Source organism: Podarcis filfolensis (genome assembly GCF_964270895.1).
Source record: "Podarcis filfolensis genome assembly, chromosome: 1".
Lineage (NCBI taxonomy): Eukaryota > Metazoa > Chordata > Lepidosauria > Squamata > Lacertidae > Podarcis > Podarcis filfolensis.
Genome location: NC_139604.1, coordinates 102,262,097 through 102,275,607, shown reverse-complemented (window position 1 = coordinate 102,275,607; position 13,511 = coordinate 102,262,097). Strand labels below are relative to the sequence as shown.

Sequence of the window (13,511 nt, the reverse complement as noted above, 5' to 3'; positions counted from 1 at the left end):
AAAAGCAGATTGAAGCAATGACTATCCCCTTCCTCCTAAGTAGAAATGCTGCCAGGGAATGGACCAGACATCACAAAGCATCTTCTTCCTCCTCCTCCTGCGTGCACCTGCTGGTGGGAATGGACCCAGCTACAGTCTGCCAGTGGAGCTATACCTCTGACCTACCTACTTGCAAAGAAGCACTGTTGCTATAGTATCCCCAGGTAGGGCTGGGAGACGGTCCTGTCTGGCTATAGCAGCAGCTCTCCAGGATTCCAGCGTAGGCTACACTGATGAACTATTGATCTGACTCAGTATAAGGCAGATTCTTAGGTTCCTGTGACTGGAGCTGCAAATGAAATAATTGGCTGGGACCCTCCCCAGGGTAGCACTTAAACGCAAACAATTCCTGTGCTGGTTTTTGTTTGTTTGTTTGTTTCGCATTTGTGGATTGCATACATTCAAAGAGTTGCAGGAAAGCTTATAGGATCAAAGGGAGACAGGGCATACTTACCCTGTTTAAAACCAAACTGAAAAGCTCTGATGCTTTAGTTTCAGTTTGGTGATATTGCTGATAAAACACACTTTTCCAACTTCTTATGGACATATAGCACCATCTTCTATGTGCCTTACATTTTACAAAAAACAGGCAGGACAGGTCATTGTCAAGTGGGACTTTTATCAATTAATTACTGTATTAATGTTACTAGAACCAGATCAGGGCCAGTGGTTTTTAAACATAGAACCTCATGTTGACATCTCTAGGTATGCATATTTACTTTAAATGGCACCCCAGAAGGCATTAATTAATTGATACATCAGCTGTGCCAGTATTCTGTTGGGTGATTAATAAAACAGAATTATAAAGTTTTAAATGCTTGCAGGGACTGCTGAAAAATTCAGCAACCACACATTTCCCTGCTGCTGCTGTATAGATATAACTTACACATATATAGATATACTTAAAATAACCTGAAGCAGATTCCTTTTAAGGTTATGACTCTATTCCGTGTTGAAACAGGGAGAAGATCACATACCTTTAAAGCATTCTTATACCACCTTAACAGCCATGGCTTCCCTCAGAGAATTCTGGGCAATATAAATTTTTAAGGGTGTTGAGAGTTGTTAAGAGATGCCCTCACAGAGCTACTGTTCCCAGCACCCTTAAACTACAGTTCCCAGGATTCTTTGAGGGAAGCCATGACTGTGGGTCATATAAGAATGCCTTTTAGATGTTTGGTGAGGATATGACTCTTGGAAGTGAGGAACTGGCAAACAGTCCTTAGAGAAACACCAACCCCCACTTAAATAGACTGCTTCCTGCTACAGTGGTACCACAGGTTACAGACGCTTCAGGTTACAGTCTCTGCTAACCCAGAAATAGTACCTTGGATTAAGAACTTTGCTTCAGGATGAGAACAGAAATTGTGCTCCAGCGGCAGTGGGAGACCCCATTAGCTAAAGTGGTACCTCAGGTTAAGAACAGCTTCAGGTTAAGAACGGACCTCCGGAACGAATTAAGTTCTTAACCCAAGGGACCACTGTATTAGGGAAGGCCCGTCACAAGTTTTCCTTACACAGTGAATATTCTTTCCAAACCCACAAAGCACTGCAAACAAGGCATAATGCACTATGGTGTCTTCAGAGCAGATGACTCAAGCAAGTGAATGTATTGCAACTCAGAAGGCCATCATTCTGGGGTCGCTAGTTGATCTTGTTGGCTCAGGGGCAGGATAGAAGCACTATTCATACAAGACACCATTCTCTCAACCTCAACCAGCCACCTGTGCCGTTAGGAAAACGACACTGTTCAACACCACAAGGTTGTTGTAAGCACTGCTGAGGTTAAGGGGTTCCACAGAGGATGCTCTGAGGGCAGTCCAAATGCCGTTGCTGGATTTATCTTTTAAACCAGGACTGAGGAAACTGTGGCATTTCAGCTCTTGCTGGACTCTCATCCACCCCAGTTAACATGGCCACTGGTCAGAATTCTGCCCACTCTCTGGGCCACCCTTCCATGTGCTGTTCATGATGTAGAATGAATGGAAAGCTTTAAACACCTCCTGAAGACCAATCCATCTCTTTATGCAGGTGTTTTCTGGCTCATAAGATTCTTCACACTGTTCTGTTTTAGTATTTATTGACATTGAACTGAATGTTTTCTTGATGGCTTTTCTGGATTCATTGATTGGTTGAATTTATATACCGCCTTATACCTGGGGGTCTTAGGGCTGTTCACAGAATAAAATCAAGATATAAAACCACAAAATACATAATAAAAATAAAAATAACAACCCAATAGCCCCCCCTACAAAAACACATTTTAAAAGGGCATAGGATGTTTTTACCCATGCATTTCTTTGTATTTTGAGTTTTAAGTGTTGTGTATCAATTTTTCTTTTCTGTTTAATTGTCTTACTTTGTTGTATGTTAACCGCTTTGGGATTTTGCATATTAAGTGGTATATAAATTAATAATAATAAAAAAAACTATATCAACTCACTGTATGTATCCCCTTGTATTCAGCTCCGGAAGAATGCGAGAGGCAAGGGAATGAAAGGGTTTTTTGTGTGTACGTTCTTGTCTGGGGATAGTAGGGTGGGGAGGGGGGAGCTTTCAGCAAGAATCAGAACTGAGAAGCGCTGTATGTTTTCTATGTGCTTTCCCTTCCCTCGACCGCTTCTCTGTGAAGTGTACTCTAGAGTGAAGTTTGTGTTTGATTGCTGATAGCCTCACGCTCTGCACGTAGCACTGTCATTAAGCCATCATCTAGCTGGCAAGGAGCCAGATCACACACACAGCAGTTTGAGGAAGTCTCCCTGAACCAAAAGAGCTTCCACTGAAACATGTGTGTGTATATAGACATACATATATATTATATATCTATATACATTGATGCACCCAGAGTGTTTGCTCTTGCTAATTGGAGGCTGGCTCCTGACTCCCCTCCCTCCCGCACCCCGCGCAGGAAAATAATTAGTTTTCAACAGCCTCTTGCATTGTCGGCTTGTGATGGCATGGCTGCTTTCTGTGTCCAGTTGATCAGTTCTTAAATTATGGGCACTTCGGGGGGGGGGCAGAAAATGGGAACATCTGCTGCATGCGATTTAAAAAGGGAAAACAAGAAGTTTGAATGTTCAGGAACCTAGGAAGGAGCCTAATGAGAGGACAGGAGGAGTTAGGAGGCTTGCAGATAAATATCCATCACAATATAAGTTGAAGGGTGGAGGGGCAGGAAGGGACTAAAGAGTAAGACAACACCCTTCTCACAAAAGAAAGATTAATTATTTTGATAATTAGAGCAGACTGTGAGCAAAAATCACAATTCTGTGGCCTGAGCGTTTCTCTCAGCCTTTATCCCCCCCCCCCAAAAAAAGCCTTGAGACTTTTGCTCTGTGATGAAAATGCAAAGTGAGAATACACAGCCAGCTTGAGGGGGCAAACTTATTTTTTTTATCCATTTTTTTTATTCATTTCTAACCCCTGAAATTACATCCCACCCACTCCCAAGCTTGGGACAGGATCCTGTCACCAAGTTAAGAGATGGAGAAGATCTCTGCCCCCCCCTTGCCCTCAAATTCACCTGGAAATGAGCCAACTTTTCTCAAGAAAGCAAGTGAGAAAACAGTCAATCCACGGGGCTCAAAAACAGGGAGGGGCATTCTTCTAACAACTGGGGACCCACAGGTAGAGAGAGGCTGTTTTAGCCCATCCTGGTTTAAACAAAAGCAAAAGGGGAAAGTGGAGGACGTGCTTTGGGGATATTTTTTTTTGGGGGGGGGGAGCTTTCTCAGACGCAGATGAGCTTACATTGTTCCATTAACTTTTGTGGTGTTCTATCAGCCTTGAAATGTGTCTTCTGAGGAACGGACGCCCTAGGAAAGTGGAGGACTCTCCTTCATTGGAGGTTTTATAACACAGGCTGGATGGCCCTTTTGTCATGGATACATGAGATTCCTGCATTGCAGGGGGTTGGACTAGATGACCCTCTGGGTTCCTTCCAACTATACAATTCTATGATTGTTTAAGCCTTCATCTAGGGGTTGGTGGAAAGTATATAATGTTTCAGCCCTTCTTCTCCACTCACATTGTGCTGCCTGAGCTGTCACTTTTTAACATAAGGATTTTTTTGGGTGCGTTATTCTAATCATTTACTCATATACATTTATATATTTAAATATATAGCCTACCTCTTGGTTTTGGATCAGAAAATAGTTATAGTTTCCCATTAAAGTCCCATTGCAAATTCAACAGAAAGCTGTTGTTTTTTTAAAACCCAGTGTAGTAGATGCAAAACCCTACCCCTTAATGACATAAATCCAAAACCTTTTGGAAATAGTTTCTTGCAACATTTCGCTAGCTGTGCTCATACAAACGATTGATAACTCCTAGTAAAAACAGGAAATGTGTGCTTCCCTCTTAATATCTCGGGGTAGGATGCATGCCCCCTCCAGTTTTATTCCTACAACAACCCTGTGAGGTAAATTAAGCTGAAGAGATAGTGATTGGACCAAAGTTACCCACTGAACTACATAAACTTCACAAATATATTTATGGCATAAGCTTTTGAACGCTAGAGTTTGTGTCTATGGCTTAGTAAGGTTTTGAACCTGTGTCTCTCAAGTTTCTAGCCTGGCACTCTAACCACTACACCACCTTGACTCTGTGAGGTTTCCAGCTGCTCATCATTAGCTGGACTGCATGCATTATTATTATTATTATTAAAAAGAACCTGATCTCTTGAGAGCAAACAACATGCAAACCATATTCCAGTAAGGCTAATCCATGCCTCTCAACAGACTCTCACGCATGTATTGCCTTCCTGATTGGCTCCTACACAGGGTTAAAAATTGTTCACACACTTTACGATGATCCTTGCAGATTTGGATCTCGGTGTGCAATCGCCACACCAGCTGGTTCACTTTGAATGCACCTGTCATCTGTTCGGGGGAACTGAACTTGAGGCCCTCCTCCAATGTGTAATCAGCACAGCCAAGGTTTAGAGTGCCAAACATCTGTTCAGCTAGCAACCTATGCAGAAACATGTGAACTGGATTTATTATAAACCTATAATTGCTGGTGATTTTATCTTGCTTTCGATTAAAAGCAACATACAGTCTGTTCCATGTTGCAAAACGTCCAGTGCTTCTGTTTTTATGTATATGTGTCTAAAACAAATAAAGCAAGGCATCCACTACCAATTAATTGCCAATATCTTTTTTTATCATTATTTTGCTTTGCTCTCTGTGTTGCAAGCATTCTTTGATGAATTTCAACCAGAATTGGAGAGAGAGGCTTGTGTAACTAAACCACCAATTGAGTTTTTATGTGGCGGTGGGGACGAAAGGAAGGGTGGAAGAGATGTTTTGCCTGCTGTTTCCTTTCTTGTGTTCTAAATCCAAGGGTTTAGAATATGAATCCAATAATATCTCTCTGGGCAGGACTGTATGAAGTATCGTTGAATGGACATGGCACTATGCCAAGACCGTTTCCTTTGTATAGCCGGTGAGCTGTATGCTGCCCTATATTGGCCCAAAATATCCAATGGTACATATATTAATTTATTCATATTTTCACCAATCAGTACAAGTAGATGAAAACCATGTTTGATGCACTACTGTATTTTAATATTTTGTTGGAAGCCACCCAGAGTGGCTGGAGAAACCCCGCCAGATGGGCGGGGTATAAATAATAATAATAATAATAATAATAATAATAATAATACTTTTTTAACCTGTTACCAAACTACTGGCAATCAAGTCCTCCTCTCTATAAATTATATTATCTAGTGAGAGAACATTTGTGGTAATGGAAATATTATGTGTTTGAAGAAGATAGAGAATACATATCAAGTTGCCTTACACCAGGTCAGGTTAATTGCATACTAGCTCAGGTGGAGGTCTTTCACATCACCTGCCACCTCAGTCTTTTAACTGCAGATGCAAGGCATATCATAGAGCTGGAAGGTGTCCCAAGGGTCATTTAGCCCAACCACCTGCAATGCAGGAATCTCAACTAAAGCATCCATGACAGATGGCCATCCAACCTCTGCTTAAAAACCTGCAAGGAAGGAGAGTCCACCACCTTCAACTGTTCCTCATATGACTAGGTTTCCAGACCCTTGATCATCTTGGTTGCCTTCCTCTGCACACATTCCAGCTAGTCAATATCCTTCTTAAATGGCGGCACCCTGAACTGGGCATGGTATTCCAGGTGTGGTCTGACTGAGGCAGAATAGAGCAGAACTATAGAACCTGGGAGCATCTTCATGCAGTGCATGCACTCTTCCACTGAGCTATGGTTATTCCCATTGCATCTTACTTCAAAGCTTCCTCACCAGGTTGTGGCACCACCTGCCTCCGACCCAGGGGCTTCCAGGTGAGCAGTAGTGCCCATTCCCCCACAGAGAGGTGAGGTGAGAATTTCCCCTTGTAACTATGGACACCTGCCTCTCCAGATTAGGAGACACTTGGCCTCCAGCAAGTGGTGGTAATTAAGATAATCAGGAATGACAGCCTCCGGCCTCCGATATTGTTCCAGTTGTAAAAGCAGACTGAATGAGTACGTGCCGTGAAGAACCTCCTTTTCCTGCCCACCTGGAATGCAACATTCATTCTACCTTGTTGTCTTCACTTGCGCTTTATGGTGGGTGTTTCAAATTTGTTGGTCTGGTAAACTAAACAAAATGAGGACTAACGGTGTATTGAAAATATTCAGAACAAGAAGTGTAATACAGTATGTTTTGGCCAGTTCTGCAGCTCAGCCTCAGACAGCAGACACATAGACCATGTCAGCGCAGTCTGATAGATTTGGAAAGCTCAGCAAAAGAGCCAAGAGCAACCTCAGGCTGTGGAGTTTTGCTCCCTTCAAGGCGTTTATATATAAAGCATCCTGAAAGAAGGAAACTATATCACTTGAGCACTCTAAAAGAAAATGAGAGTATATGAGAGAACAGTATGTGATTATGGTACCTGAAATAAGTGGCTATGGGAAAGCATTTAGAAATGCTCCTTCGGAAAAGGGACATATGGCAAACTCAGGGGCAGATAATGAAAATGGAGATAATCTTTAGAGCATCACCATTGCAGCCTGTTTCCCCACAAGAAAACATGGTCTGTTGTTATCCAGACCTGGCCAACTCTCAGTCCTGTACTCTGAAACCACAAGCTGAAAGTTCTCAGCTTGAAAGTTCTCCTTGGAAAGTCCCAGTAAAATGAAAGTGAGCTGTGCAAGTGCTTCTGCACACCTGCTATTCATTTCAATGGGATTTGCTCAGGAGAACTTCCTAGTGGATTGTGCCGTTTGAAAAATCACTTGAATAACTTAGGGCTGAGAACTAGACATTACACAGAAATATATATACCAAACCCTCTAGTTCCTGTTGTCACCAGTAAAAGCAGCTTTGGAGGAATTTTTGGAGGATACAGCTATTGGCAGTTATTAGCCTTGAGGGTTGCATTCTGTCTCCACTGTGGAGGCAGCCTGCCTCTGAATTGCTGGGAATCTCAAGTGGGGAGAGTACTGTTGGACATGAGTCCTGCTTTTGGGCTTCCCATAGGCCTCTAGTTAGCCACTGTGAGAACAAGAAGCTAGACCAGATTGGTCCTTGGCCTGGTCCAGCAGGACTCTTTATTATATTCTAATGTGAGTAAGAAAAACTGTGTGCATGATAGGTTTCTGCTTCACATTGCCCCTTCATGCCACTTCCCTCCTCTTGGTCTGCTTCAAATGCATCACGATTTTAGCGGTGATGGAAAGGTAGTTGCCACTGTCAGTACAAGCATTTTCATGGCATGTCTAGTTTGGCCCCTTGAACCCTAGCACTGTAGCACCAGAATGGACTAGAAAGTGACCATACACCAACAACCTGTGCTTACATGGTGCTTGCTCGAATTTCGGGTGGGGTGGGTGTGCATGTGCAGACGGGACAACTTCATGTATGACTGGACCAACCATTCCTACACTAATGCTGCAGAATTTTTAAAATGTATTTTTAAGTTCTCTGCCGGCACTTGATTGACTATTCCTCAGTTTAACCTGCTTCTTATCTCCAGCTTAAAATTATTTACGAATCAGTTGAAATGAGAATGAGTTTCACATTCTTCATCCAGGAGCATTGCTTCTTAAAAGCATTGATTTTACAGGAGAATGGGGTGTGTGCGAATAATCTTGTTAGCACCTACAGAAATCAGTCTGTGATCAGTGGCATTGAAAAGCTTGGCATTGTTTGGGTCATGGCAAAAAAGAGTAAATAGAAAGTTTAAGAAAAAAGTGGAAACATTATTTTGGGGGGGGGTTTATTCATTTTTTAATTAAAAAAATCTTCACTTAATTCTATTGGTATCTGCAAATATTTTATCCATTTCTCTTCTACATTATCCCCTTATTGCCATTTTATCTCGTTCATATTGGTTTTCTCATCTCAGTTTGGTATCCTCTTGATTTCAGTTTGTGTTACGCGCTTTGCTTGCTTCTGTGTCAATTATCATTGATTCCCAGGGTGGGGTATATGTTTCTCTCAACAGTTTTACTGTGAGCGTTCCATTGATGTTTGCTGTTTATGCATTTTAAGTATTTTCTTCAAAAAACAAACTATAAAACATCCATGAAGAAAAATCTAACCAATGTTCATTCTCTTTGCATTTCATCGCTTAGGCAATGGTAGCCTGCTACCCTGGAAATGGAACTGGCTATGTGCGTCATGTAGACAATCCGAATGGCGATGGGCGCTGTATCACCTGTATTTACTACCTGAACAAGAACTGGGATTCGAAGGTAGGAAGACGGTGATACTTTGAGAGGCACTCAAAGCTTGCCTTCTGCATTGTACTGCTTTCTTACTCTTTAACACTGTATTGAACTGTGTAGAATGTCTTCAGCCAGGAGTAGCAGGTGAGATGGACAGTGCTGTGGACAGCATTTTTGTTGCCAGGTGGACTCTGTGGTGCAACTTAAGTGCTCTGACATCACTGACGCACTGCTCCACCCCACCCCACCCCAGAATGTGGCAGTGCCACCATTGCCATGAGGTGATGCCAGCTGTGATGCTTCCCCTGCCATCCGCTCCTGGCCTAAGCCAGACTTCCCCAATCTAGCACATCCAGATGTTTCAGATGACAACTTCTCTCAGCCTCATCTGGCACACCTAATGGGAGTTGTAATCAAAAACACCAGGAGGGCACCAGGTTGGGAAGCAACTGAACCATAACACCATTTTGTTACTGGATACATAACCATTGTTTACAGTGAGCACAGGGAAAACATGAAGCTAAAATTCATTTCCTTGTTGCATTATTTTTATTTCCATTTGACACACAATTTTTGGAAGGCAAGTAGTTATTTGGAGGTTCTGGGCTGAGGGTTTAAAGAGATGGATAATGAAGGTTTTAGCCTAATGAAAACAAAACAACACCGCAAAGAAACAAATGTGCTTTTGGCAGCTGAAGCAGATTACATAAAGAATCACAGGATAGTTTGTAGTCCTCTCATCCTTTGAACTATCCCTCCCTCCCATGAAACAACCTTTAAAGAATGCTAAAGGAACAGTTGTGCTTATGAGGGATTTTTTTTTTCTTGCGTTATGCAGAAGGAGGTTGTGCAAACTTGTATTTTTTCATTATCGGGTAAGCCTCGCCCTCCATGCCTTAGCCTAAACCTCATAAATAGCAGTGTATTTGCTAACATACCTGTTCAGGGCTTGGAAGCAGTTTGCCATGATGTACCTGAAGAGAAATGAGTTGGCATTGTGCACTTAGGATCTGTCAAAAACATCAATTTTCAAAGCCCTGAATCTGGAAAAAAAAATGTCTTCTACAGTCAATAGCAGTGCCCAGCCCTCGTGACTGACAAGGAAATATTGACAGAATGGCCCAGCTTGCACATCGTGGTAAAACATTGCTCACTTCTATTCTCTTGTCCTGGGAAGAAGCAAAGCACAATCCCTGGCTTAGTTTTGCAGCTGAACTGGGGATTGTGGTTTGTTTGCTGCAAAACTCCAGCTCAGTAATCCAAGAACAAACTCAGCTACTGATTGTGGTTTCTTGGGAACAAAACAAGCCATGATCCCTGATTCGGACATAACACAAAGCCAGGCATTCGTGGCTTCAAGGAGCGAAATAGACCATAAAGGTGTGATCGTGGTAAACCATTGATGTGCAAACCAAGCCAGTAAGATCCCAAACCCTCTGAGTAGGGAATAGAAGAACCCGGACTACATTTTCTTAGAACTCTTTTCTGCTTAGAGTTTTATTTAAATATAAGTAGTATATAAATTGCACGAGCGAGTGAAATGAGTTGCTGCCTCCTGGAGGACTCATTATAACTTGCAGGCTGCCATATTATTAGGACCAATTCCCTAAAATGTTTTTTTTTCTTAAGTATACACAAAAGTGTCTACAAGTGGCAAACACAAGTATCATATATGTAGCTCATCAGGAGCTATAATTGGCTGCAGTCCCCTATTGAAATGTGTCAACCTGGACTTATTCTGGGAGCTCAGAGACGACTGGAAAATGCTTCCAAACTTCACCATGTTTTTAAAAGGCCTTAAGGCAGCACAGGTTGCTGCTGCCTCTCCACTTGGTTGGCTGGCAGATTGTGGGACCAGAGACGGCTTTGATGTCTGCGTGGTTAGACTCTTCATCCAAGTGCTGGCATTTCCCAGGAGGAAAATGTACCTGCCGTTTCCACTGATGCTTCCCACGCTCCTTGTGAAGGAAAACTCTCAACCAAAGTGACAGTCCTGTGGGTGCGCCCCATGGCTTACAGTTGGGCTGCTGTGTAAGTGCCAGTAACAAGCCTGAGAGCAATAAATAAACAGAGAGGAGTGGGGTAAATAAAGCCCCCGGGTTTGGCGTACCAGAGACAAAACAGTGAGGAAACTCTTGCCCCATCTGTGCTATGCATTTAAAGCTGTGTCATATCACTTCAAACAGCCATGGCTCCCCCTGGAGAAAACTGGGAAATGTACTTTGTTAAGGGTGCCGAGAGTTGCTAGGAGATGTTGCTTTCCCTCAGAGAGCTACAGTTATCAGAGTGGTTTTGCAACCAATCTCTCTTCTCAGGGAACTCTGTGAATTGTTGCTCTGTGAGGGTCATAGGAGCCTCCTTGGCGCTTTTAGCAAACTAGATTTTACTTTTACAACAGTGTCCCATGTGGAAGTTTATGGGGAGGGGCGGGATCCGAAGAGAAACAACCGTATATGCAAGTGTACACTTTGAAATATTCTCAAGAATCAAGCCTCGCTTGCAAGTTACAACGAACCCAACAGGAGGCGGCAACCTTTTTAAAAAAAGAAAGAAAAAAAAACCAAACAACTCCACAAATGATAAGACAAGCATTCTATAAAAAGAAAGAATAAATAAAGCTGTTTCTTTTCTATCATGTGCCTAAACAGAGGTATACTTCTGTATTTATCCTGTTGACAGTCAGTCATCATTCCTAAGCCCATTAACGGTGCTTCTCCTCCCAGTAATATTTTTCCTTTTACTTTACATTAAATCTCCCCTTCTGTTTCTCAAACACTTATGATTCACAACCCTATCTTAAATTTTCTTATGTTTAAAAGTGAATGCTCTTCCTTTCTCTCTCTCTCAAGCTACATGGTGGAATTCTACGAATATTCCCGGAGGGCAAGTCCTACGTAGCAGACGTTGAACCTCTGTTCGACAGATTACTTTTTTTCTGGTCAGATCGAAGGAACCCACATGAAGTGCAGCCCTCCTATGCAACAAGGTAAAGAAGATGTGAGTTAAAAAAAACAACAACCATTGGATGATGCCCAGTTGTGGCATCTGTGAGTGGAATGGACTTCAATTCTGGCACCCAAGCCTCTCCCCATTTCCTGTGTGCTCCCCAAATCTGCCCTGGAGGATTGAGGACCCTCCAGAGCAGATTTGGACACAGCATGGAAGAGGAGGAATAGGAAGAGAACATTTGCTCATGTGACAGTGGATTTCATCCATGGATATTTTGCATTTTTATGTCCTTGCTCCCAAGATAGACAGCAATTGATTGGTTTCACTTGTTGGATGGGTGCTCTGTTGATAGTGAATTGGTTGCCCCACTCTGTTGATTTTATGACTGAATTGTGGTTCAGTGGGCTTCATTGGTTTTGTTTATTTCGAATATTGTTTTAATTGTGTATTCTTTTGCACATCACCTAGAGAAACATTGTTATTCCAGAAATAAATAGTAAATGGGTTCATCTAACGAGTCATCAGAGGAAGCCCTGCATAAGGACTTCCTCTTGCACAACAGGGCTTCCTCCCTTCTCTCTCCCCCCCCCCCCACCTGCAGATGGGATCAGGCCAGGAGGAGGAGAGGAATCATTACATCGGGCAAGCCAAAATGCTTGCCCTAACACAACAACAACGATTCCTTAGTGCAACACTGAACTCCTCCCAATGGGTCCAGTGTGGTAGGCTGCATTATTTACATGCAGAAGACCATCTCCAGGCATCTCTAGTTAAATGTTGTAAAGCAGCAGATCTCAGAAGGACCTTTCTTGCACTGCCTTAGACCTGGAGAGTTGCTTCCACTCAGGCTAGAGGAAACTGCGCTATATGGACCAATATTCTAGCTTAGCCATTAAAGCTGAATTTTGCTGAAGAAATTAGCAGGGACAAAAATCTGTATCGTTTGCTTGCTTGTTTATTTATTACTATGAGCATTTGTATGTCACCCTACAATCCCAAATTCTCTGGGTGGCATACAGTAAATAAGTGTACAGACAACTTAAATACAACATAAAACATAAGACCATCAAATCAAAAGCAACATAAATTTAAAAAAGAGCAAAATCTACCAGAATCCCAAAATCAAAATAGATTTTTAAAAACCCCTGATGGGGTTATACTGTGAGTTATTTAAAAACCATCAAGAAACTGCCTATGAACTATCATAAACACAGTTTTGATTCATTATCTTTATTTTTAACCATAGCTTCTTCTAATGCCATATTTTATGTTTTTGAGGAAATGACTTAATGATTTTTCACATTTAGAGTAAATAAAAGCCCTGAATGACGGTGATTTGCATATGCATGGTTTTGTGTAAAGCACTATGCAAATTAATGTTGACCTCTTGGCTCAACATATGATTCCTATTGTGCTTCTGGATGCTGAACATGTTGTCCAACCCTGTTCAAAAAAGAACCTCCAGCTGGCAGATTTTTCTAACCCACCTAGGGCTGGTGCATGTAAGCAAGCACTTCTTTCAAAACAGCCCCATAAAGGTTGAGGTATATAGCAAATGCTTTGTTGACAGTGGCTTTCCATGTAAATCCTGGCTTGGAGGATTGAGACCTACTGTATTTTTCGCCCTATAAGATGCACTTTTCCCCCTCCAAAAATGAAGGGGAAATCTGTGTGCGTCCTATGGGGCGAATACAGGCTTTCACTTAAGCTTGGAGAGCGAGAGGGGTCGGTGCGCACCAACCCCTCTCGCTCTCCAGGCTTCAGGAAGCTATCAGCAAGCCTGGGGAGCCGGCGGGAGTTCCCGCAGGGCTCCCCAGGCTGCGGATAGCAGCCTG

At 42.5% G+C, this 13,511-nt stretch overlaps 1 protein-coding gene across 2 annotated transcripts in view; it reads left to right on the top strand.

The window, feature by feature from the left end:
* EGLN3 (egl-9 family hypoxia inducible factor 3) overlaps positions 1–13,511 on the top strand; it is a 40,028-nt gene that overhangs the window by 19,907 nt on the left and 6,610 nt on the right. For both annotated transcript variants that reach the window (XM_083619317.1, XM_083619318.1), the window contains exons 2-3: positions 8,635–8,754; positions 11,577–11,713. In XM_083619317.1, the coding sequence (XP_083475443.1) occupies positions 8,635–8,754; positions 11,577–11,713 (257 nt within the window). The remainder of the gene's footprint in view (positions 1–8,634; positions 8,755–11,576; positions 11,714–13,511) is intronic.